Source organism: Lonchura striata, chromosome 17 (assembly GCF_050655825.1).
Source record: "Lonchura striata isolate lonStrDom1 chromosome 17, ASM5065582v1, whole genome shotgun sequence".
Classification (NCBI taxonomy): Eukaryota; Metazoa; Chordata; class Aves; order Passeriformes; family Estrildidae; genus Lonchura; species Lonchura striata.
The window spans coordinates 13534908-13559913 of NC_140719.1; the positions used below are offsets into that span (position 1 = coordinate 13534908).

The window sequence follows — 25006 nt, forward strand, 5'->3', positions numbered from 1 at the left end:
CTGGCTGGTGAGGTGGGGAGTGCCATGGGGGTGACCTGGACCCCCCAGCCTTGGCATTGTCCCCGGGCAGCTGCAGACCCCGGTGCGAGGAAACGCCGGAACGCTGAAGCTGCTCGGTGAGGACATCGCACCAGGAACCCACTGGACGTCTCTAGACCTATCCCTCTTCACCTGCACTCCTGCCTGTTTTGGCTTCTTTCTGCTGTGAGGATCCCTAGGCACTCCTCCGCTCCCTGATTTCTCTGCCGTGATCATGCGCCAGATTTTCTGGGAAGGTTAATTGGACACTTCCATGGAGCAGTGACTGCCAGGGAAGAAGATCCCGGCACAGCGGAGCGGGGAGGGCTGTGAGTGCTTCGCTGTGGGCGATGGGGTGGGCTGGAGGGGCGTCCCGGGGTGCGCTGTGGGTGAGGACGCGGGCAGTGGGGTGCGGGCGCCCGGCAGAGCCCGGGGACTCGGCAGAGCCCGGGGACTCGGCAGAGCCCGGGGACTCGGCAGCGCCCCGGGAACTCGGCAGCGCCCCGGGGACTCGGCAGAGCCCGGGGACTCGGCAGAGCCCGGGGACTCGGCAGAGCCCGGGGACTCGGCAGCGCCCCGGGAACTCGGCAGCGCCCGGGGACTCGGCAGAGCCCGGGGACTCGGCAGAGCCCGGGGACTCGGCAGCGCCCGGGGACTCGGCAGAGCCCCGGGGACTCGGCAGCGCCCCGGGGACTCGGCAGAGCCCGGGGACTCGGCAGCGCCCCGGGGACTCGGCAGAGCCCGGGGACTCGGCAGCGCCCGGGGACTCGGCAGAGCCCGGGGACTCGGCAGAGCCGTCCCGCTGCCAGCGGGCCCGGGGCTGCGAGCGGCGGCGGCGTGCGGCGCGGGGCGCGGGGTGCGGGGAGATGTGCGGAGCGGGGTCGCAGCCGCGGTCCCGCGGAGCTGTGCGGAGCAGGGTGCGGAGCAGGGTGCGGAGCGGGGTCTGGAGCAGGGTGCGGAGCAGGATGCGGATCAGGGTGCGGAGCGGGGTCTGGAGCAGGGTGCGGAGCAGGGTGCGGAGCAGGGTGCGGAGCGGGGTCTGGAGCAGGGTGCGGAGCAGGATGCGGAGCGGGGTCTGGAGCAGGGTGCGGAGCAGGATGCGGAGCTGTGCGGAGCGGGTGCGCAGCGGGGTCCCAGCCGCGGTCCCGCGGAGCGGACCCGCCGCTCCCGCTCCCGCTCCCGCCGCTCCGGACGCCGCCGCCGCGCTCCGCCGCCCCGCCGGGCTGCTGTGCCCTGCCCGGGCCGGCCCCAGGCCCGGTGCCCTGAGGCACTGGGCTCGCCCCGCGGGGACACTGGGCTCTCCCGGCTGGTGCCCCGTTTTCTCGGGCTGCACCATCTCCAGGGCCCTCCTTGGAGAAGGGGACACCTGAGGCCACAGGCGCAGCCGAGCGGGAGATTGGCGGCGCCGCGGCTCCCTCTCATCCATCAGATTTATAATTTTCCCTGGAGGGCCAAGAGCTGTGTTGGGCGTTTCCAAAGTCTCTGCTGAACTTTGGAAGACCGTGAACACAGAGCCCGGGCTGCAGAGCAGATCTCTGAAGTCCCTTAGCAGCAAAGTGCTTAAATGTGCTTTTACAGCGCGCACGGCGAGCCCGGGGAGAGCAGAGATCACTCACAGCCGGTGATGCCAGCGCCAAGAGCTTTAGGGCTTGTTTGCATTGGCGTTGCCAGTTTCCATCTTGTGTCTTTACGTGCCCTCATCTATGATTTTACTGGGCTTTTTACTGTCGTGCGCTCAGTTTCCTCCCCCTGGGGAGATGGGGGGTCACTGCCGAGCCCGGGCGCTGGCAGCTCCCCGGGATGGCTCCGTGATGCTGGGCTCTGTGTTCGGGCTCATGGAGGCTGGATTTACTGCTCTGCAGGGTCTGCTCCGGTGCTCTGCTCCTGCAGGTTTTAAAGGCAACGAGAAAATCTGCCAGTGATGCAACACTGTTTAATGATGCCATTTATGGTGGCTTTTTTATTTAGTTAATGCAAATGAAGAAGATCTGCGATCTTTCCTGTTCCCTAATATCGCACATCTCTATGTTTTATGCTTAATTATTTTGTATCCTGCAAACAAAAGTTAAACTGAGACCTTAAGATCTTCAAGAAGATCTGGAAATTCTTTGGATAAGATACGATTCAGGACAGGTATTTCAGAGGGAGTAATTTTCTCCTTTTTGTTTTGAGACTTTTTGAAGAAAGCAGCATTGTCAGGGGATGTAATTTCTGCAGAATGCCTCTGTCTCCTTGAATCATCTCCAGTAATATTTTATTTATTCTAGCAAAGGGTGAAAGCTTCCCAGCTGGTCAGCATGGTTAGGAGAGACTTGAGACCTGATTCTTCCTTCTTCAGCTTTCTGGTGAGTATTACTGGGCTTTTTTTAATTCTGAGTATTTGAGACAATATTAATGTTTCTCCACATGTTACAACACATCCTCTCCACCAGGTCGGTCTGTCCAGGAGTCTCCTTGCCTTTGCAGCCCTTGCCAAGAACCAGACTTCTAAAGGTTAGTGATTTTATCAGCACTCTCTATGTGTTTTACAAGTAATATCCAGCACAGGGAAACAAAAGGTGTCTGGTGGTGCAAACAAAGGTAAAGAAAATTTTTCTGTTACTCTGTTTTGTGCCTTAAATGTTGTTTGCAGAGCTGGTATTTGCCAGGCTGTTTGCTCAGCTGCTGCTCTGTGCCCCACTGCAACTGCAAACCAAACAGATTATTTTGTGCTTGAAAATTGCATCTTCAAGTGCAGAAGCTGGGATGAGCTTTTTGGGGATAAAGCAAGTAAAGTTATTTTTGCATAACTGCTTTGAACAAGCTTTTCTGAGGGCCATCCCTAGGCAGAGCAGAGTGAGTTTTCCTTTGTGCTGAGCTTGGCATGGCTTGTGTGTCCCACGGGAGTGTGCCCAGCTCCAGCCCTGGCCCAGAGAGCAGCCACAGGCACCCCTCAGTTCAGGCCCCATATGGTCTGAGCTCTGTCCCACTGTGCCCACCGACCAGCCCAAGGGCTGCACGGGCAGATGAGCTCCTGCCAGCAGCTCCTCCAGCATGCACAAGGCAGTGTTTTTAGCAGCGGGCTGGAGAGCCTTTCTGTTTGCCCAGGCTATGCGTGTCTTTCTCCAGGTTTTGCTCCTGTCACAATTGAGACCCCCAGACACACGTATGAATACGTGGCCACTGCTCTGGACTGGTGGCAAGCTGACAGGTACTGTGAGCAGCACTTTGCACAGCTGCTCTTTGAACCCCAGGACAGTGAGCGAGGCTCCTTCAGCAAACTGCTGCAGTCCCACCACATCCGAGGTTCTGTCTGGATAAAGGAAAGGGACAGTGTCCTGCACAAAACAAAGAGGAGACGTGAGTATAAGCAGACATGGGCTATTTAGAGATGTTTCCATAATGAAAAATACAGCTGGGCAAGTTGTCCCTTGTTTTTTTTATTGTCACTTATTGGCCTGTGCTTTGTCCTTTCTGCTGACTGAAATTTCTCCTTCTAGGTGACCACACTGTACCGGTCCTGGTATTCCGAGACAAAACAGACACAAAATACGTGAAAGTGCTCTCTGACTTCCCAGCACTGCCTGCTGTCACAGCCTGTGCCCACCTGCAGTGGGACACCAGCAACCAGGAGATCGCCACCATCTTCTCCTACGCCGTGCCTGCCTTCATGAACGAGTTCCAGCTCCGTGGCTTTGTGGATGAGGAAGGCTTTGTTCGCTTTGCTCTCATCGTCCACGGGCACCACTCCCCTTACCTGCCTGTGTTCCGTGCTGATGGACAGTGGCATCACTTCTGCGTGACCTGGCAGCAGGAAAACGGGACCTGGGCCATCTATGCCGACGGGAAAAGGAGGGCGTCAGCCAGTGGTCTGTGTCCTGTGGGGCCGTCTGCCCCCCAGGCCATCTTGGGCCAGGGCACCTTCATCATTGGGCAGGATCAAGATTCCCTGGGGGGCACCTTCAGGGCAAAGGAGTCCTTCAGTGGGAACATCACTGACCTGCACATCTGGCAGAAAGTCCTCAGCCCCGAGCACATTGAGAAAGTTCGCTCCTGCGGGGTGGTAGAGCAAGACCTTGTTTTTGGGTGGAGCTCAAATGCCCTGGAAGTGGAGAGCAGCGTTCAGGCAGTGGCCACACAGCTTCTTTGCCCAGGTAAGTCTCAGTATCCTCGTGGCTACTATCCTGGCTCTTAGGACACAGCCCACAGTGTCTGTTGTACCATGGCTTGTGGATTGCTGCAGGAGAGGTGACACCTGCTGGGGATGGTGGGTCTCTGGGAGACCCTTCTGTCTGTGTGTGTTTCCACAGGGCCTGTGGAGGAATGCAGAGTTTTGGAAGTCGGCAGCAGTGGATTCAGTTATGCTTCTTGTTTGCAGACTTTGCCTTTCATCTGTCACTACAGCAAGGGTACAGCATCTGTTAGTTATCCCTGCATTGCTTCCACCACATGCACTCCTGGCTGGGCTGGTGGCCAGGGATGGGGAGGCCCCTGCTCTCAAGGGGTCACATGCAAAACCCTCTGGGGCTGGCACTTTGCTCCAGCTGCCTGCACTCTGGCAGGGGGTTTGGCTCTTCCCCAGCTGAGCTGGGCAGTGCTGACACACCTTCTGTGCCCTGGGTGCAGCGCTGTGAGTGCCTCCCAGTCCAGGCATTCCCAGATTTGTTGGCCAGGGGAGGGACAGAAAAGGAACGTGGAACTGTCTCTCCAGATGGGATCTTGGGCTAAAAATAAAATACAGCTGTGGAGTCTCCTTGTCCTGCCTGTCCTGCAGACTTAGCCACCATCTGAGGACCATTGCCCAGCCTTTGAACATGGCATGTGTTAACCACACTGTTGGACACCTCAGCAGTGGTTCTGGTTCTGGTTTGTCCCCAGATGCATACTGGCAACTGAAAAGAGCTCAGCTGGAGTCCAGTCACTCGCTCGCCAGCCGCGTGAACAGCCTTGCAGCGAGGACTGTGGTGAGTCCTGCAGCCCAGCAGTGGCAGCTGGCACTGGAGCAGGCAGGAGCTGCTGGGGTGGATGTGTTGGCACCTAGAGCTGTTTGAGGTCACTTTGCCCGCAGTTGTGCCTGGGGCCTCTCCTGAGCTGCTGTTGGAGATTGTGACCAACACAGCTGTAACTTCTGCTGTGATCAAACAGTGTTGCTTGAGATGGACTCATCTCACTGAGGATGGGAATCTGGACAAGAGATCCCTTCCCCCAGGGTATTCCTGGCTGGCCAGGTGTTCTGATGCCAGCAGGGGCATGCAGGGCATTGCCAAGGCACAGCTGATGATCGGGGAGAGTCAGGGCTCTGCACTGAACTGAACCATCTTTTCCATGACAGATTCCTGACAGTGTCTTCACGAGTGGTGTGCAAGACATGAACCTCTCTGTGGCTCTTGATGTTCTTGATATCTTGGCAACAGTTCTGAGAGAAGAAGTGCCCATGCTTGAGCCATCCGACCTCCTTGCAGTTCTTCAAGTACTAAAACAAGTTTCGGATTTGGAAATCCAGGAGGGAGATGAGCTGGAGATGTTGGAACAGTTGGGCCAGTATTACATGGAAGTAACTCAGTCAATTCTGGAAGAGCAGAATACTGGGACATGGTCATCGATCAGCCAGGTAATGGTGCCACCAGCCTGACTGCTGCATGCCTCACTTGCTCATCCTTGGCCTGCTGCACCACTACAGGCTGGTCCTGCTGTCCCTGCGTGGCCACCTGCAGCCTTTGTGGCCACCCCTCAGCATGGGAAAATGCTGCAAGCACAGCCATGGAGCCTCTTCAGCTCAGAGCAGGGCCAGCTGCTCACGGTGCCTCATTTGTTGGATGTGCAGCCAAGTCCTTGTGCAAACAAGTGCAGTGCTAGTGGTGCCTCCCTTGCAAACCCCTCTGGTGGTTAACTCGGCTCTCTTCAAGCTCTCCCCGCTGTCAGTCTGGACTGACAGTTTGCAGATTCCTGGGGCTGTTTCCTTGCCCCCACATCCCACGTCTGGCAGGGACATGCCCTGCCTTTGCAGTGTGTTGTGTTTTCTGTGGATGGGCTGCCAAGGAGCTGTTTGCCATCAGCCCCCTCACTGCTCAAAACACCGTCAGGCTTTGCATAAGGGATTTCCATCATCCCACCCCTGTGAGGTTTTTCTCTGTGCTCACGTGTGTTTTTTGTGCCTGGTGCAAGGTCTGCACTCTCCACCTGCCTCTGGAAAATGTGTGACAGTGTCTGGCCTGGCCTGTGCCCCAGGAACCAAGCCAGGGATCTCCAGAGATGATTAAAGGAAGCTGAGCAGTTCAGAGCTTGCCTCACTGCTCACAGTGGCTCAAGAGTGGCTCAGGTCTCCATGGCCACAGCCACTCACAGCTTCTCAGCAGTGGCACAAACTCAGCACTGGCCCAGTGCAACTGGTGCAGCTGGCAATCTCAGGGAGAAGGATGGGAGCTGTGCACTGCAGGGGTGGCACTTGTGCATCCAGCACAGCAGGACCTCGAGCAATGGGGCTGCTCTTCTGCTGCCCTTCAGCTGGTGAACCCTATTCCTGGGTGAAACCTTTTCCAGGAAGAGCAAATGGTTGCTCTACAGCTTTGCGAAAATCAGAACTCAAGTCTAAAGGTCTTTCTTTCCAGAAGCTCATTTAGTGATTTATTTTCATGCTGTTTTAATGGCTTTTTATGCAGAACAGCAAGTTTCCCTCATTACCAGACTTGTCTCCTTGCTGAAGGAACTGGGAACATCCTTCAGTTAAGAAATCGCAAAAAAATCACAGAAAAGCAAAGCCAAAGCCTTGAGTCTCAACTTCTCCTTTTTTCTGCCAAGGACCAAATGTTTAAGGAAACTCCTGTGAGCTGTGGGAAGGGAGGGCTGATGGTGCAGGTGCTGATTTCCATTGTTCTCTCTGGTTTTGCAGGTTATCAGGGGGCCCATGGCTGTGGTTGAGCTCTGTGACAGAATGGTGTCACTCTTGGTCCCACTGCTGACCAGAGAGAGGACAAAGATCACCATCCAACATGGGAATATTGGTGAGTGGCACTGGAGGGCATCTCACCAAGACCCAGATCAGCCACCTCATCTGGTTCCCATCCAAATCCACTCCTCCTCTGGCTCACCTCTTGCCAGCCCTGCAGCCTGCTCGCCATTTCCTCTGTGCAGAGTGTCACAGTGTGAGGGCACCTCTCATGCTGTGGATTGCAAGAGGATTGTAAGAAACCCTTGGGCTTGGCAGAAAGTGAGCCCAGATGCCCTCAGTTTGCACAGAAAGGGACCTGTCTGCTGCTGCTGGGGGTCTTGGCTGGTCTTGGCTGGGACTATAGTGTCCTTGTGGTACTTTGCTGTAGCAGGAGCTCTGGAGGGAGGCTGAGCCCTGGTTCAGCACTGACTTTACCTGTGCACAGGGATGGAGGTGAGGGAGCTGGAGCTGAGCGAGCAGGAGCTGAGTGGCTCAGCATACGAGATCCAGACGCCTGAGAAAGGCAGGCACGACCTCATCGAAGTTCCCATGGAAGAAATGCAAAGGCTGAAATCCAGAGGTTTGTTTGGACACCTGAGCTTCCCCTGGTACCTCTGCACCACCTTCCTTAGTGGCACAAACTGTTTACCTTGGCCACGTGAGGTCTGGAGAAGTGTGGGGAGGGGATACCCTTGGCAAAAGGGAGATGGGCCGTGGGGAAAGGCTCTGTAGGGCCCCTCTAGAGGCACAGCTGGGAGCTGAGTGTGCTCTGGACCCCAGCATCACCCCAGAGGAGGGCAGCGGTGTCCAGCGCTGCCCTGTGCTCTGTTCCTGCCCCCGTGCTCTGTCCCTGCAGGTCTCCACAGAGTCACAGTGAAGAACATGTGGTTTGGCTACGGCTCCCTGCAGCGCTGCCTGTCCAGCAGCGGCACCAGCGCTGTGTCCCAGGGCACGGCTGCCCCTGATGGGGGTCAGAAGTGAGTGAAACAGAGCCCCCCGCGCCCCAGGGCTGCCCTCAGTGCCACGGAACAGCTCATTTCCAAACCTGCAGCCAGCTGGTGCCTCGGTGCTGGGGTCACCTTCATCCCGATCCATCTCAGCCCTGGCACTGGGGCTGCCTGTGCCCCGAGGTACCCCGTGGGGTGTCCTGCGGGCCTCTGGCTCCCTGGGTTCCCAGCTCTGCAGGGGTGGCAGGGCACAGAGCCCACGGGGGCTGCTGCAGGGTGCCCTCTGGCTGGGCACAAGGTGTCTCTGCAGACGGTGCCTCTGGGAGCGGGGGGCCGGGCTGGCTGCGCTCCCGGAGCTCCGAACACTAGGTGGGGATGGCCGCCCGCGCATCCCGCGCCCGCTGCGCCCGCCCGCCTGCTCAGCTGGAGCCCTCGGGATGCTCCAGGGCCCGCCCGGCTGCTCAGCTGGAGCCCTCGGGATGCTCCAGGGCCCGCCCGGCTGCTCAGCTGGAGCCCTCGGGATGCCCCAATGCCCGCCCGGCTGCTCAGCTGGAGCCCTCGGGATGCCCCAGGGCCCGCCCGGCTGCTCAGCTGGAGCCCTCGGGATGCTCCAGGGCCCGCCCGGCTGCTCAGCTGGAGCCCTCGGGATGCCCCAGTGCCCGCCCGGCTGCTCAGCTGGAGCTCTCCGGATGCTCCAGGGCCCGCCCCAGTGCCGGGCAGCGGTGGGGCTGTGCCAGGTACCACAAGGTTTGCCCCGTGCCCCGGCCCTCTGCAGGCGGCCCGGCAGCCGCCGGATCTCCGCAGCTGTCCCGTACCCCGGGAGATCCCGTTCTCGGTTCTCTGAGCACATCCTGTGCTTCCTGAGCCCGTGAGCAGCGCCCTTCCCCCGGCAGGTACCTGAGCACCACCGTGGGCACGGCTGTGATCTCCTCCACCCTGCTCAGTGAGGACCAGGAGATCAGCACGGCCGTGCGCTACCGCCTGCAGCACCGTGTCCAGGTACCCCCGAGGGGCTGTGCCACCCCCTGCCCGTGGCACCACAGCCTGGCCCGGCTGTGCCCGGCTGTGCCCGGCTGTCCCTGGCTGTCCCTGGCTGTGCCCGGCTGTGCCCAGCCGCAGCTCAGCACCAGAGCTTTGGGATGAGGGCTGTGCCTGCTCGGGGCTCTTGCCGTGGCTCCTGTGTCCTTGGGGAGGTTTGTCCTGTGCTGACAGAGCCTGGCACAGCCAAGGGAGTGACCTGCACCCCGTGTCCAGCACCAGCATGCCTGTGACCTCTCCTCTCCCCTCTCTGCCTGCAGGACCTGCCCGATGCTCTGGTGGGGCCCGTCTGTGCCTTCTGGAACTTCAGCCTCAGGTGCCTTGTTTCGGTTCAGGTCCCCAGATTTATGAGCTTTTTATTTCCACTGGAAAACCAAACTCTCAATATAAATGTAATGGTAAGAGTAGAGATCTGGAATTTTTTGCCTCCTTTGCATGCTGACATCCCTTGTCTGCTGGAGGAGAATGCTTTCCTGGGAAGATTTCCTTTGGAGAAGTCACTCACAAGCAAGTGACCTTTAATGAGGTATATACAACTCAGATGGAAAGCCCTAGTTAATTATAGTTGTTGCCTGTGACAAAGAAGAGTTAGTCCAAGATATACACTCCAAAGACATGCAGGACTCCCAGCCTCATAAATCCTGCCTGGCATTGGGATGTGTTTTTGCTGAATGTCACTGTGGTGAGAACACTGAGGCTGTGATATATCATAGATTGGTAATGAAGTCATTCAAGTGAAAAAAACCTCCTTAGAGTCCCAGACTTGTAGCAGGCATGGATCAGGTAGGGGAAGATGAGAAGGGTGATTTTGGAAACAGCTGGTTATTGTCCAAAGAGTCCCAGCAGCCTGCTGGATGAGGCAAAGCTGATGAGACAAAGGGGAACCAAAGGGAAGTCCACATGAAGATCTGTTTCTGATATCCTCATCTTCCTCCTTTAAACTCTGCTTTTTCTCTGGGAGAATGAAGTTCCCATCATGCCCTGGCTTTCTGTGGAAGTGAAAGGTAACTTCCATGTGTTTTCTCTGGTTTTGCTGCACATTAGCCCAGATGCTGGTGGGATGTGGTCCACAGCTGGCTGCTCTGTGGCCAAGTCTCTCCCAGACTCCACTGCCTGTTTTTGCAACCACACCACAAATTTTGCCATCCTGCTGCAGGTGTACGAGATGCAGGTATGTGAGGAGCCTGTCTCTGGGGTGGGTGCTGGGACTGCAGCTGGTGGGTTAATTCATGAGGGATTTGAGTCTTCTGTTGTTTCATGTCTGGAGCAGAGGACCACCAAGGAGGAGTTCACACTGCAGACTTTGACTTTTATTGGATGTGGAGTTTCCTTCTGTGCCTTGACAGTCACCTTCATTTTGTTCTTGGTAGTTCGGTAAGAAAAGCCTGGGCACTCACAGCCTTCTCTGTGCTTCCTACTTGGTATTTTACTTCAGAGCCTTTCTCCAAGTGTCCTTTGTCAGTGTGGGAGGATGCAGGTGTGTGGGAAGAGGTGGGAGCTGCCCTGTGCTCCGTGGCAGAGGGGAGTAGTTGGTGTTGGCTGGAGAGGGGCTCAACCCTGGTTGTTTCTGTGGAGATGCTCATTGATCTGTGCACACACCTGTGTGTCTGTGGCAAGATTTCTATCAATTGCTAACGATGTTTACTATAAAAGCTGCTTTGCTAGAATGAATTTTTATAAAATAAATGGAGCAAGGACTATTTATTTGATTGCCAGCCCTTCTGTGTCACTTGGCAAGCGCAGAGATCTGCCTTGTGAGCATGGCAGTGGCTCTCTCCACCTCCCCCTCACTGCCTGTGTCCTGGAGCTGTGGCCAGGGGCTGAGCAGCTGTATCCAAGGGTGTCCCCGGCACCAAGTGCTTGCACAGCAAGGCTGTCCCCTGCCCCTCTGACTGTCATCTTCACCCAGGCAGGCCTGCACAGCCCGGGAGGACAGGGAGGACCCTTTTGTGGTGCACCCTTTTGTCTGGCTCAGCTCAGGGCTCCCTCTCTCCCTCCCCAGTGTCCCCAAGAGTGAACGAACAACTGTGCACAAGAACCTGATCCTTGCACTGGCTGCAGGAGAAGCTCTGCTCATGTTCAGTGAGCTGGCCAAGTCCAACCAGGTGAGCTCACCAAGAGTGGCCCACTCAGCCCATGTGGCCAGGCTCCAGCACCACTGTCAGAGCAATGGGACAGAAGTATTTATTAATTCCCTTAAATTAATTAAAGGGTAACTACCTTACCTTTTTATTAATTACCTGTAACTGTCATTGGGATAGAATTGTCTCTCTGTTTGGAGATGCACATATATACGTTGTGCAGTGTGGTTTCTGCCCTCTCCAGGTGCTGTGTTTCATGGTCACTGCCTTCCTGCATCTCTTCTTCATGGCAGCCTTCTCATGGATGCTGGTAGAGGGGCTTCTCCTCTGGAGCAAAGTGGTAGCAGTCAACATGAGCGAAGGCAGGAGAATGAAGTTCTACTACGTGACAGGCTGGGGTATCTGCACACTCCTTTGCCTTGGGTCCTCAGGAAAATATTCTTTTTCTTTCCTATTGAAAGTTTTAATAAGAGAGATGCACTATTGTTTGATTTAATTTAATATGAGAACTGGGTGCCAATGCCCTGCAGAAGCTCCCTTGAATTATTTGTCAAATTGCTAGTCTTAGAATATAAGTTGAGCAGAATTTCTGTTATATTTCTAAGTCCAGGAGTTCATTAGTAAAAAAAATGGAGGATGAGATTTATGGTAAGTTCTTTTTCTTGGAGAGCATCACCATTGTCTGATAATAATTAAATATAAATGTTTTCCTAACTAAGCACCTTTTATTCTGAGGGAGCCCTTTAGGGACATAGAATTATTTGAATAAGCTGAGTTTTGTGTCCAAGAGGAACCTTTTTAGGGATGTGCTGCTCAAAGAGCACACACCTCGTTGGACACTGGGCAACCGCTTCAAGTATTTTGGATTGGTTTATGTCTTTGGTTGTCCATTTTGTTAAAAAAGCAATCTGAGGAATAAATTGCTTTGGTCAGGACTCAGGTTTTGGAATGCTTTATACCTCAGAGAAAGATGCTGACAGCTTGTAAATCTGGCTGTGTGAGCCAGGACAGATTTCAGCTGCAGAGAATTGATGTTGCTCGTGGGGTTTTGGAGGCTCACGCTGAAGTCTGTCTGGTCTGGGGGGTTTTGAAGCAATTGTCTGGTGCACAGTGCCCTGCCTGGGGCACCTCTGCTTTTCCCAAGGTCTAACCTGTGGGTTTTTCTGCAGGACTTCCAGTCCTTATCGTGGGGGTGACCCTTGCAACTTCCTTTAACAAGTATGTGGCATCCAACCACTGCTGGCTGAACGTGCAGACCAACGTCATCTGGGCCTTCGTGGGGCCTGTGCTCTTCATCCTGGCTGTAAGTGCCAAACCCTGCTGGGAAGGTGGGAGTCCCTTGGGTCTGCTCCTAGAAAAGCAATGCAGAGTCAGGGGTGAAGCTCATTGTGCCTGCTGCTTTTAGAGGAAAATTGTTGTTTTGCTTTATATAGACTTCTACAACACAAGTAAATCTCTTTAATCAAAAAAGCTTTTTGATAGGAAAAAGTGCTTTAAGAAAATTTTGCTGACCAGTTCTTGGTTGGCTGTTCAGTTAGGAATGTGGTGTGTGACATTGCCTCATCTAAAGGTCCTGTATTTTAATACAGGAACATCTAACACAGCAGCAGAAAAAAGGTCCAATATTTATGGGATCCAGAATAGACCTTTAACAGGGAAGAGGTTCTGTAGGACAAGTTTTGGGATAAGTTTCCTAGATTCCATACATGTGTAGAGAGCTCTGTGAAGTCTTCTGATTTCATTGTTTTCCTGGTAGCGATATTTGTCCCCAAGTTCTGAGCCTAGTTTCCAGCAGGGAAGTCTCACCCTGCTGGAAGTGTGCAGGATGTCTCTGAGGCCAGCAGCTCTGCCCTGGCAGGTGAACAGCTTCGTGCTGCTGCGGGTGGTGATGGTGACTGTGGCCAGCGCTCGCAGGAGATCCAAGATGCTGACGCCCAACAGCAGCCTGGAGAACCAGATGGGAACACAGCTCTGGTGAGCAGGGAAGGGCCTGGCTCTCCCAGCTGTGGCTGCTCGGGGTGTGAAATATGTGAGATAGTGTCAGATAGATGGAAGAAATCCTTCCCAGTGAAGCTGCTGAGGCACTGGCACAGGCTGGCCAGAGCAGCTTGGCCAAGGGAAAGACAGCGAGCTGTGAGAGTCAGAGCAGCAGGGGCAGGAGGGTTTCTCTCCCCCAGGGTAACTGTGTCTTGCCCAAACAGTCTCTAATCCCAGCTGAGAAGCCCAGCCAGCACCTTCAACTTAGAGAACCAGTGCTGGTCTCCATCTGCACTCAGACTCCTAAATCTCATCCCTTTAGGACAGGATACCTTGGCAGTACCTGCAGCAATCCAAGCTTGGGGCTTGGTGAGTTGAAAGTAAGGCTGGGGGCTGCACACAGAGGACAAAAGGCAGTGGGGACTTCTGTAATCAGTCAATACTGAGAGACCTCTAAAAAACTGCTGCCTGAGTCATATTTTATCATGCTCTGTGAATTTTTATTGTTGTTAGCTGGCGCCGGATACCCCTGCTAGACACGCATTGTTCCCCTGTAGTGTAAATAAATTTTACCAAATTTACAGAAGCACAAAGATAGGGCATTGCTGGAGGGCAGGGTGACATCCATGTGCAATTAAAACAAATAGAGAAACCCTCCCTGTACCAGAAATTGGGGGGAAATAGCTGTTTTCTCATGGCTGATGACGTCAAAGAGCTCCCTTCTTGCTAACTTGCAGTGATAAATGAAGAGCAGGGCTGGCACACTGGGGTCTGGGAGGTGAAATATTTGGTTTTTCCTGTCTTAACTTATTTTGTTTCCAGAGGAATTTGTTCCACAGCTCCTGTCTTGGTGGTGTTTCATCTCTGAAATGTGCCTGGATAACCCTGAGCTCTTCCTCCCACCAGGGCCACGGCCAAACCCGTCCTGGTGCTGCTGCCCGTGCTGGGGCTCACCTGGCTGTGTGGGCTCCTCGTTCCCCTCAGCATCGTTTGGGCCTATGTCTTCGTTGTGCTGAACTCCCTTCAGGTGAGTCCTGCCCCACGTGGGTGCCCAGGCCAGGGCCAGGCAGGCACCTGCAGTGCTCTACCTGTCCTTGCAGCCAGGGACACTTAGCTCTGAAGCCAGCCCAGCTCTCCCAAGCCACTGGGCTGTTTTGTCTGAGGAAACTCATTTCATCCTTCCAAGATACAAAATATAACCCTGGAGACCTTACACATCTAATGGCCCTCAGCACCAGTTTCTGGCAGTGTCTTACTGGTGACACAGGTTTCCAGTTCAGATCCTGTTTCTTGTGCTAGTTTTTCTCACATCAGTATGTTATCAAAATGGCAGTGACAAACTCATTAGAGTTTCCATTTGCTCATATAATAGGTAATTAAAAAGGTACCTGTGCAGTCAAACGGGACAGACATCCCTCCTGCTCTTTGCTCCTGGGAAATGAGCCTCTCCTGCAGGACAGGGTGCCTCTGTCCCTGTCAGAGCAGGGCTGCTGGAGGAGAGCCTGTCGAAGGTCACATCCAGCCACAGCCTGCTTGACTGCTGCTTGCATGGTGTGTTCCAGTTGGGTGTTTTCCATCTAGCTCCTGCTCAGACATTCTGAGAGTTGTGACCTCTGTGAACAGTACAGGCAGAGCCACCTTCCCCTTGAGGTTCAGCCTTACTGAGGGAGACTGGGGAAGAACTAAGAATCAAGAAGTGAAAAATCTTTACCTCTGAAATCCATGTTGTCTGCAGCCATGCAGCTACTCCCCAGGGATGCTCCCAGTGCCCAGTGCCAGCTGTACTGGGATCTGGTGAGATGCAGGAGTGTTTGGTGTGCCAGCTTTGGTGGGCTGGTGAGCAGAGCCTTGCTTGGGACAACTTCAAGTTTGGGGGCTGTTTCTAGCTCTGACTTGCAAGACCTTGTGTGGGTAATATAATTTCCTTCATACTCTTCATTCCTCTTCACCACCTGGCTACATTTTTAAGGCTTTTTGCTTGTGTTGGTATCTTCAGGGCCATGGCTGTGACTGTCATTATTGCAGTCATGTTGTTAATCAGTTAGTGTTAATAGGAAATTCTGGAAGGCAGAAAGTAACTTTATCACCTGGTGCATAAAGCAGCACTCAATATTTGCTTCTGAGTTCACTGTTTTCATCAAAAGACTTTAAAGTTTTAGCCAGCCTGTATGTGGTTAAGAGAGCAAAGCAAACTGTGTAAGTCCCAGCAGCCAGGAGAGCTCAGTTCTGCACCAGGCTGGGACTGCTCCCAGGGCCTGGGGATATCTGCAACTCAGGGACACACGGTGACAAAACTCCTGGAACATGTGCTTGCCACCTGCGGTTCAAAGCATCAACAGAGGCATTGCCAACCTTGAGAGAAGGCAGCTGTAGATGGAGCTAGAGAAGCACTGAACACCCCTGAGAACTGCTGCACACCATGGCTCCCAACACGGTCCTGAGGGGACAGGAGCTCTCAGCAGGCAGGTGGGAGCAGGGAGCTCCTGAGGGCACAGAATGGAGCAGCTCCTGAGGGCACAGCACAGCGTGGAGCAGCTCCTGAGGGCACAGAATGGAGCAGCTCCTGAGGGCACAGCACAGCGTGGAGCAGCTCCTGAGGGCACAGAGTGGAGCAGCTCCTGAGGGCACAGCATGGCATGGAGCAGCTCCTGAGGGCACAGAGTGGAGCAGCTCCTGAGGGCACAGCACAGCGTGGAGCAGCTCCTGAGGGCACAGCATGGAGCAGCTCCTGAGGGCACAGAGTGGAGCAGCTCCTGAGGGCACAGCATGGAGCAGCTCCCGAGGGCACAGAGTGGAGCAGCTCCTGAGGGCACAGAATGGAGCAGCTCCTGAGGGCACAGAATGGAGCAGCTCCTGAGGGCACAGCACAGCATGGAGCAGCTCCTGAGGGCACAGAATGGAGCAGCCAGCCCTGGGGCCGGGGCCGTGCCTCACCAGAGGTGCCCAAGGGCACTCCCTGGCCTGTCCCAGCCCTTGGCTCTGCATATTCAGGGTCCCTTGCCCAGTGCTTGAGCACAAATCCTAATCCAGGGGATCCAAGTCAAGGGAGCAACTGGGCACTGCCCTCCAAGCCAGTGGGATTAGAATTTTGCAGCCCCATCTCCCGTTTTTCCTCTGTTTCAGTAGAAGTTGGCTCCTGCCGTGTGGCGGAGCGGCTCTGGGCACTTCCCTCTGGCACACTTGGCTGCTCCCAGCACCGGCCCTGCTCTCCAGGGTGAATCCCGGCCTTATCTCCACGTGCACAAGATGGGTGGCTGCTCGGGGATGTGCTGAGGGGCTGGCGCTGCTCCAGCAGCCGGGTGCTGCTCACGCACATCCGTCAGCCCCCGATGGGAGGCTCCAAGGCCAGACAAGGGCTGCCTCTGCACATCCCCGCTCCTAGGGATATCAGGAGGATGGCAGGAGGCTGTCTTGGTGATAGTTAAACAGCATCAGTTCTCCATGTCTCCTCATGCCGTGCTTGGGTTACTGAGCAGGAGAGAACTGCGGGCCCAGAGCTGTGTGACAGACATGGCTGTGCCCTACTCACTTGCCTTCATTACCAAGTTCAGGACAGTCTGCAGATTGCCCCAGAGGAGAAATAAATGCTGGTGAGAGGCTGCAGGGTTGAGAGAAAGCCATCCTGTTTCAGCCCCTTTGCTTACTTCCTATGGATCACTTGGAATTTCCTTTGAGGCCAGAGTGCTTCTTCACGTGTGCAGTTGTTCTGTTGCTGGGGTTATTTTTGTTTGCTGCTTTCTTTCTGCTTGTCTGCAGAAGCCCAGGCCTGTCTTCAGAGCCCCACACATGACAACTCCTCCTGCAGCCAGGCAGTGACTGAAGGGCGAGAGGGAGCCTGTGGTGCTGTGGGGCAGGAGCAGGGCAGGGGCAGGAGCAGGGCAGGAGCAGGAGCAGGAGCAGGGGCAGGAACAGGAGCAGGGCAGGGGCAGGAGAAGGGCAGGGCAGGGGCAGGAGCAGGGCAGGGGCAGGAACAGGGACAGGGCAGGGGCAGGAACAGGAGCAGGGCAGGGGCAGGAGCAGGGGCAGGGCAGGAGCAGGGCAGGGGCAGGAGCAGGGGCAGGGCAGGGGCAGGAGCAGGGGCAGGGGCAGGGGCAGGAGCAGGGACAGGGCAGGGGCAGGAACAGGAGCAGGGCAGGGGCAGGAACAGGAGCAGGGCAGGGGCAGGAGCAGGGGCAGGGCAGGGGCAGGAGCAGGGGAGGGGGCAGGACGGGGCTGCCCCAGAGCTGCATCTCTGCTCCCGCCCACTGCTGCAGCTGGGCCTTCTCTCCTTCCTTGCTCTCCTCCCAGCCGACCTCTCCGCTCCCCCCTCCCCACGCTCATCCAGAATGATTCTTTCAAGGAAGACCTGCCTTGGAAGCCTGGCCAGAAATCTGGTCTGGGGGAGTGACCAGCATTGCTGGCTGAAGGACAGGTCACGGCGCGGTGCCAGGGGGCTGCTGCCATTGCGCCTGCCAAGAGCTCGCAGATGAGAGCAAGGCTCATTGGAGACAAGATGAATTGCATCTCTTGCTGCAGCTGATTTATCTAGCTGCGATAACAAAACACCCACAGATATAACATAAATCTGGTGGGCCAGATAGGGCTGCCTTAAGGCCAGAATCGTCAGTCTGGAGCTGTAATTAGCCCCAGGCTGTGGCCCCAGGCAATGCTCACTCTGGGCCTGGCCTGGGCACTCTCCCTGGGCACATCCCTCACACAGCTGTGCCCAGCGTGCCGTGGTGGCCGAGGTGACGCTGCTCACTGCTCCCCTCCTGGTGTGTGAGCGCAGCAGACTGTGAACAGCTGCTCTCAAGTGTGGAAGGTCCTTCCTGCCTGGCTGTCCCTGGCTGGGCTGTCCCACCCTCTGTGCCAGCCTCACCCATCCCATCCCCTTTGCTCCATGAAAAGCAGCACAAACCAGCTGTACATCTCTGACCCTTCCTCTGCTCTCTCCCTTGCAGGGCCTGTACATATTCCTGGTCTACGCAATCTATAACAGCGAGGTAGGAGATGGGTTCAGGCACTGGTCACAGCATCTGTGCTGGCATCTGGGGGGAGCTGGGTTCTGGCAGCTGCAACAGGCAGCACAGCCCCACTGTGCTTCTGGAACTGTGGCTGCTTTTTCTCCTTTCCTTGCTGGTGTGGCTCTGTCTCATATCCTTGCTCTGCTCCAGGTGAGGAATGCCATCCAGAGGATGAAGGACAAGAAGAAAGCCCTCTCATTCACAGTAAGTTGCAAAGAATCCCTGCTGCCCCTTCATCCATCAGCCACCCACCAGAGGAGGGTCCCAGCTGCACTGTGGGTCTGCTTTGAGGAGATGATGATGGAAAGAAATCTGATTTTTACATTTTTGTCTGCCTTCTTTTGATATTGCTGGACAACACAGACCCAAAGGTAGCCTACCCATACTAGACAGCAGCCTGCTCTGCCAGGGTGGGTGGCAGCCAAAGCAGTGATGATGAAATCAATTCTTGATGTTGGATCTGGATGTAGCAAAGGCTCCTTGCAATTTTCACTGTCCTGTATCTCTTGCCTGTCGTTCCAGAACTGCTCTCATCCAATCAACTACTTATCCAGTCCACGAAACACGACCTCCTGGGACACGGGGAAGCTGAGTCCTGCAGCTGAGGCTGCCCTGCCAGGCCCTGTGCAGAAAGAGCCTCCAGTGAAGAACATCACCAGCAAAGGTAAGAGTGTTGTTGTCACTGTTAGCCCAGCCTGGCTGGTGACACCACAGTAAAATGCTTTTCCCAAGACTTGACTCGTAGTGCAGCTGGCACTGCATTAATTCCTTTGCACACTGTGCCTGTGTGAGCACAGGGGCTGCTGCTGCTGCTGCTGCTGCTGCTGCAGGGAAGGCAGAGCCTTGTGCATGTGGATCAGGCCCATGGCTGCAGCCTGGCTGGGTGGTCTCATCAGCATGTTAGGCAGCATTGCATTCTCCTGAGGCAAAAATCCATGCTAGTGTCTTAAAATTAATTTTCTGGAAGAGAGGCAAAGGTGACAGTTGAAAATAGGGATTTTGGCTTTGTGGAAAAAAGGTTTTGTGTTCTCCAACCAGTTTGTGGGTGCAGTGATGCAGAAAACCCGTTTGGTCCCTTTGCTTTAGTGGGGGACACAAAGTACCAAGTTCTTGGGAAAGCAAGAATATTTCCATTCTCTGGTCTGTGAACTCATTGTGCTGCTTCACCCTTCAGGAAATTTTGGACCCAAAATTCCCATGGGCATTTCATCCATTATGTCAGCCGAGAGACCGGTATGTAGCACCTCGTTCCTTCCTCCTTCACCCCTCCCAGAGCAAAGCTCAGCAAGGCAGGCCTAAAGCAGGGAACAATTTAAATTTGACTACTCTGCTCCCACTTCCATCTCCTGCTTTTGAAATGATCATCAGTCCTTGTGTACTTGACATACAAGTGCTGTAATTCCCTCAGAATAAAATCCAGCACTACTTTCATGAGTCTCTCACTGAAGGATCTCTCTTTCCCTCTCTAATATTTATCCTTTGAAAACCTATGTCACATAGACAGCTCTTATTTATCCAATAGATAATACTTCTACAGCTGGCATATCGTTCTGAAGGCACTCAGTAAAATCCATATTTCCATCTCTCATGATTTATATTGTGGTTAATGCTGTGGCACAGGCCCCTTGTGCTGAACAGCACCAGGGCTCGCTTGCAGGTGATGCTTTTCTCAGGCAGCCAGGTGCTGGCTGTGTGAGGCAGGGTCAGGGCTGAGCTCCTGGCACGGGGAGAGGCGTGGGGATTAGCCCAAGGACCCGAGCTCCCCGAGGCAGGGGCGTTGGGAGGCAGCAGATCCCCTAAATGCCAAGGCCATGGCATTTCTGAGCAGGCAAAGACAGAAAGTGCTTCCCTCGGCGCGAGGGTCACGGAGGGCTCTGCTGTATCTTTGCTGCACAAACATTGCATTTTTAATGTGCTCCTTCCCTTTCTGGCCAAGGCAGGCACTGCAGCTCCAGGGCAGACCTGGCAGGGTCTGTGAAACACAGCAGGGCTGGGCATGGCAGGGCTGGGCACGGCAGAATCCTGGGCACAGCACAGTGCTGGGCACAGAGTCTTGGGCATGGCAAGGCTGGGCACAGCACAGGGCTGGGCATGGCAGGGCTGGGCACAAAGAGTCCTGGGCACGGCACAGAGGGCTGGGCTCGCCTGTGCCCTCTCGGTGTGCCCTGCGCCGCGGGGGCTGGGGCTGCTGTCAGTGCCCTCAGTTATGTAAGCCAGGCTGTCTCCCTGCTCCCTGGCTGAGTCACGGCGCTTGCCAGAGGAGCGGTGGATTCAGAATGTCACTGGCAGCTGCACAATAGTTGGGATGAAGAGAAGATGCTACTTAAAGGCGTTTGAAAACACTTAAAATGACAAAACACTGAGCGAATGGAGATACAAACACAGACAAGATGTTCTTCGTGTTTCAGCTTTTTTAAATGTTGTTTGGTGATCTTTGTTGTTGTTGGACTGGGAGTAGGAATTTCACATCTCCCAGAGCATTAACCATCCTTTAAACACAGAATGCAGCACAGGGGTGCTGTCATCCTTCCCTGGGTTTTGCTCTGGTCTCCAGCATGGTACCCAGCCTGGTGGGTCCCCACGGGGCTGGAAGGGTCCCCAGAGTGGGGTTGGGAGCAGGGTGCCAGCTCCCCTCTGCTGAGGGGTGCAGCTGTGTCCGGGCACCCTCTGCCAGGTGCCCGTCCCTCGGGGCTGGGATGAAGGCTCCAGTTCCCAGCCTGTGTGGGGACAGTGGGTGGCTCAGTGCTGGGGCAGTGGGTGGATGGCTTCTGGGGAGCCCTGCCTGGCCCCAGGGAGTGTGCTGGGGGCAGCCAGCACAAAGCCATCAGACCCAAACCCTCTGCTAACTCACCTTCTCCCCTCTTTCAGGCCGTAGAGCTGACAGCGTTCAAATGCTCAGGTAACCTTTGCCTACATCATGTTCTGTAGTTGTTGGTGCTGGTTCCTGTGGTGGGGTGTTGGAGGGCTGCCCAGGGGGCAGCTGCTTTCTGCTCAGGCTTCAGGAATTGTATTCTTTCCAAACTGTCCTGATGGGTGCTGTCCTGGCCAGGCTGTGGGAAATCTGTGTCCCCCTGAGCAAGTGAGGGACAGCTGGGGGCTGTGGAGCCCCAGCAGCCCTGCCAGTGGCACTGCCTGTCCCAGCAGCACTGCCCAAGGTCCCATCCCAGGGCACCTGCCTGGATTCTCCCCGTGTCTCTGCACCTTTCTTGCTGCCCGTCCTTGTCTGCTCCAGCTGCTGGGGCCTGCTGTGCCAGCAGAGCTGGGGCTCTCAGGCATGGGCAGCTGGCAGAGCTCCTGGTGCTGAGCTCTGCCTGCCCCCCAGCCCCACTGCTCTGTGGCAGGGCCTGGGCTGCTTCCACAGGGGCAGCAGCTCTCTCTGCCCTGGGCTATTTTAAACCAGCAGCTGTGGCAGAAAGCACTGGTGGGTGCTGGGAGTGCCATGATCCCAAAGAAGGAAAGCTGGGCAAGGTGGGTATTCAGACAGGGCTGGATTTATGAGCTTAAAAGCAGCCATTTAGCTTCTTCTGTTTCAGGTTGTAGAAAGGCCAATGTCACCATGGAGGTGGGTAGAATTAAAACCAGAAATCCCTCCTAAGCCCCAGGCCTCTGCTGGATGGCAGCTCCCTGCTACCTCCTCAGCTTCCCAGCCTGGCTTTGGGCAAGTCCCCATCTCCTCAGAATACAAATGCAGCATATTTCACTTTATTTTCTTTAACAGCCACTGCTGGGTACTCCCAGTGCAGCTTCTGGATGGGCACCCTGAGGTGAACAGTGCAGTGAGGACACACCAGGGGTGGAGCGATCATGTTTTTTCTGCATTGTGACATTTTCTTTTGTCAAGGCAAGCAGTGCAATAGCAGGTCTCTGATTTTGCTCCACATGAAGTGTCTAAGCAGGGCACCCTCAGACTATTTTCGAGATGATGCCACCGAAGCAGAGCAGCTTTCCTCCCCACACTGGACATATGAGAAAGGCAGAAACGGTGGCAGCCAGGAGTAGCTGTGCAGCAGCATTTTGGGCACAGAAATGGGGTCTCAGAGGCAGCAAGACCTGCACTCACCATGGGCATTTGTGCTCTGTCCACCCACCTTCTTCTGCGTCTCTTATAACCCACGTGTGTTATTAAACTCCAGCTGTGCAAAGAAGTAGGTTGTTTAGTTTGGTTTTATTTTCTCAGGTGAGCCCTCAGTGTGTTTTTAGAAGCCCAGGTCTGCACAGAGGGTGATGGAACACCAGGCTGGGCTCGGTGCCAGGGGTGGAAGGAGTGCTGTGCCTTTCTGAGCTCCCCAGGCTGCCCCCGTGGCCAGGCAGTCCTTGAGGCTGGGGTGAAGGAGAAGATCTCAAAGCAGAAGAGCTCTCCTCTCACTCTCGTGTTCATGCAGCCCCCGCTGCTCCAGGCTTAGCCACGAGAGCCTCCAGCCACTAAAGCAGAGAATAAAAGGCTGTAATGCCCAGCTTCAGGGTGCTGGGGGAACCCAGGGCAGCTCAGCCTCACACAGGCATGTGCCTTCACATTCTGCTCACAGAGCAAAGCGCTGCGGAGCCCTTGGGTGCCAGGATGGGGACAGATCATTCCAGCACAGACACGGTCCCCCTTCTATTTGTTGTGTCCCAAACAGTTTAATGAAAAGAGATGTGTTTAGCCCCAGATATCTTTACTAGAAAGCTGCCATCCAGCTGATTAAAATGGTGCTGCTGCCAGCAGGAGCTGTGGCAGAGACAGAAGCCCACCTGTCTCTCCCAGGAAAGTTGTGCTGGATCTGGGATGGGATCCAGCGCTTCTCTGCTCCAGGGCCTCAGCCACACTCTGGGCATTGCACTGGCTCCAAGGGCAAGAGCCAGACAGTGGGTCCATGGGGAGGTGGGATGGGTGAGGATAAGGGTGGATAAAATCCCCGTGAAAGCCAGGCCAGAACCAGAGGAATGGGGAGTTTTGCAACGTGGCTGTGGCAAGAGCCAGGCATGGCCTCCCCCCCAGGGGCTCAGCCCATGGAGCAGTTGTGCAGTAATGAGCTCCAGCCCAGCTCTAGGGAGCTGCTCTGTGCAGCGAGCCCTGCCTGGCTTCATTACACACTTTTTGTGAGCAGGGCATGGCTGGGGCGGTTCACATATTTGCACAAACAATAACTCCCATCTTCCTTGTCTTGGCAAACAAGGGCTCCAAGAGGCCTCCACATCCTCCATCTCCTCAAGTGATGGCTGCTTTGTTTCCCCAAGATAATTTCATTATTCTGTTTGAATACATTTATATGTTGCTAAGCCACACATAGCAACATGGATCTTGTCTCCACAGCCCAGCCTTCCACTGATCGATACTGAGTAATTCTGCAACTCTCACCATATTGTGTTCCATAAGCTTGGTTTGAAATAATAAGGAATTTATGAGTCTTTGGGATTCAAAGCCAGAAAAGCACCTGAGTGTCATGGGGAGAAATGCAGGCCCCGTCCATGCCAGTTCTGCTGGGCTGGCTGTGGCAGGATCACCACTGGTGCCATGGCCCTTCCTGAGGAGTGCCTTGTGTACCCTGTGGAGGAGATGCAGCCCGTGGGGCACCGGTGCTTCCTGCCATGGCAGGGCTGCTCTTTTCCTTAAATCCCATTTAAAGCTCCTTGTTCCGTGCCCCCAACACTGGGTGCTGTGCTCAGGCCGATCGCTGACAGGGAAGGAGAGGTTTCCCTACGGCCATGGCCCTACCTGGAGACTGCTTTGGCTCCCTGTCACAAGGACCATGCTTCAGAGGCCCCCAAAGGAACAGGGGGGTCTCTGGGGTGGCAGAGCTGAAGCACTGACAGGCAGGGCTGGCTGTGCCAGCCTGGTGCCAGCTGCACCCGCAGCTCTGTCCTGCAGCAGGTTTGTGCTGTGGGGTCCCGCCAGCTCTCCCCCTGCCCTGGGAGGGACCCCTGCCCTCCCCTGCTGCCAGCAGAGCTGAGACCTTTTCTCTTTTGCTTTAGGTTTCTGAGAAGTTTCTGGGTGACGAGCCTGCAATGCAGAGGGTTCTCCAGCAGGAAGGATGGCAGGTTGGAGGAGCTGGCTTCCCTTGGAGAGCTCCCAGCCCAGGCAGAGCTGACACCCTGCACCCCTTCCCAGCACCACGTGCTGCCAAGCCAAGGCAGGGGCAGTGTGGGGTCTCACAGGGCTTTGTCTGCTGCTGATAACTGCCCTGCTCCTCTCCCGGGTGGGTATTTGTGTTCTGGGGTCCCCTGGCTCCTGCAGCCTCTGCCAGGGCAGCCAGGCCTGTTCTGGGGCAGTGCTGCCAGCCCTGACCCTGGCAGTGCAGGGTTGTGGCTCTCGTTGTGGCTGCCTGGGGGAGCTGGAGCAGCGGGATGGGAACAAGCCCAGCCTGCCCGTGGCAGCCGTGCCCAGGTGCTGCCCAGGCTCCTGTGCCCGTGGGGATGGCAGCACCCCTGAGCTGGGCAGGGCTGGGACGGGCTGTGTACCAAGCACAGGCACTAGGGAAGCCAGCAGCTGGCTTCAAGCCTTTTCTAAACCAGCTGACATCAATAGCATCTTCTGCTCTTTAGGACAAAAATCCTCTCCCTGCTCCTGCTTGGGTTCCTGCCCGGCTGGCCTGGCCCCTCGCCAGCTGGGCTCTGCTTTCCTTCCCTCTTCTCCTGTTACCTCTGTAGCGTTTAGAAAACAGAAAATGTGGTGGGTTTTTCCTGATTATTATAACAGTAAATGCTGATTTTAAAGACAACCTCCTCTCCTTGTTGCACTGTGTCCAAGGGAAGGGGATCATGTCCAGCTCTACATGGCTGAGCCCAGAGATGGGGAGTTTGGCCATGCTGCAAGGACCAGGGCACTGCCCACTAATTGCCCACAGATGTTGCTGCTCCTACACTCACTTGCAAAATACTTTAAAAGTCACTATGGCCATTCCCAGCAGCACTTTGAACCTATCTGGGGTGCCCAATGCCCAGAGGCAAAGGCAGCAGCAGCCCCCTGCCACAACCATAGTGCCCTGGTCCCACAGAGGCAGGTGACACCCCAGGAGTTCACCCACAAACATCCAGCCCTCCCTGTGCCAAGCACCA

The 25006-nt window shown here is 55.4% G+C and overlaps 1 protein-coding gene across 6 annotated transcripts; it reads left to right on the forward strand.

The window, feature by feature from the left end:
- The first annotated feature begins 214 nt into the window (after window positions 1–214).
- ADGRD2 (adhesion G protein-coupled receptor D2) lies at window positions 215–24669 on the forward strand. Of its 6 annotated transcripts, none has more exons than XM_085556373.1 (25): window positions 215–347; window positions 2286–2363; window positions 2451–2511; window positions 3127–3357; window positions 3498–4151; window positions 4308–4406; window positions 4876–4961; window positions 5330–5608; window positions 6887–6998; window positions 7371–7505; window positions 7782–7902; window positions 8766–8871; window positions 9171–9226; window positions 9955–10284; window positions 10913–11015; window positions 11236–11389; window positions 12161–12294; window positions 12850–12965; window positions 13875–13995; window positions 17909–17950; window positions 18122–18175; window positions 18494–18635; window positions 19146–19204; window positions 20840–20870; window positions 23924–24669. In XM_085556373.1, exons 2-25 carry the CDS (start codon window positions 2316–2318, stop codon window positions 23929–23931), a joined length of 3282 nt encoding a protein of 1093 aa, XP_085412499.1. In that variant the 5' UTR covers window positions 215–347; window positions 2286–2315; the 3' UTR covers window positions 23932–24669. The 6 variants fall into 6 exon arrangements, with proteins under 6 accessions (XP_085412499.1, XP_077644085.2, XP_085412498.1 ...); XM_077787959.2 differs by lacking the exon at window positions 23924–24669 and having other exon boundaries at window positions 9955–10081; window positions 10181–10284; window positions 20840–21038; XM_085556372.1 differs by lacking the exon at window positions 23924–24669 and having other exon boundaries at window positions 20840–21039.
- The last annotated feature ends 337 nt before the right edge of the window (window positions 24670–25006 follow it).

Coding starts and splice junctions, on each gene's coding strand:
- ADGRD2 (XM_085556370.1), top strand. CDS start 2,316: ATGGTTAGGAGAGACTTGAGACCTGATTCTTCCTTCTTCAGCTTTCTG. Junction 4,152..4,307: donor CACACAGCTTCTTTGCCCAG/GTAAGTCTCAGT, acceptor GTGTTTCCACAG/GGCCTGTGGAGGAATGCAGA. Junction 7,903..8,765: donor GCCCCTGATGGGGGTCAGAA/GTGAGTGAAACA, acceptor TTCCCCCGGCAG/GTACCTGAGCACCACCGTGG.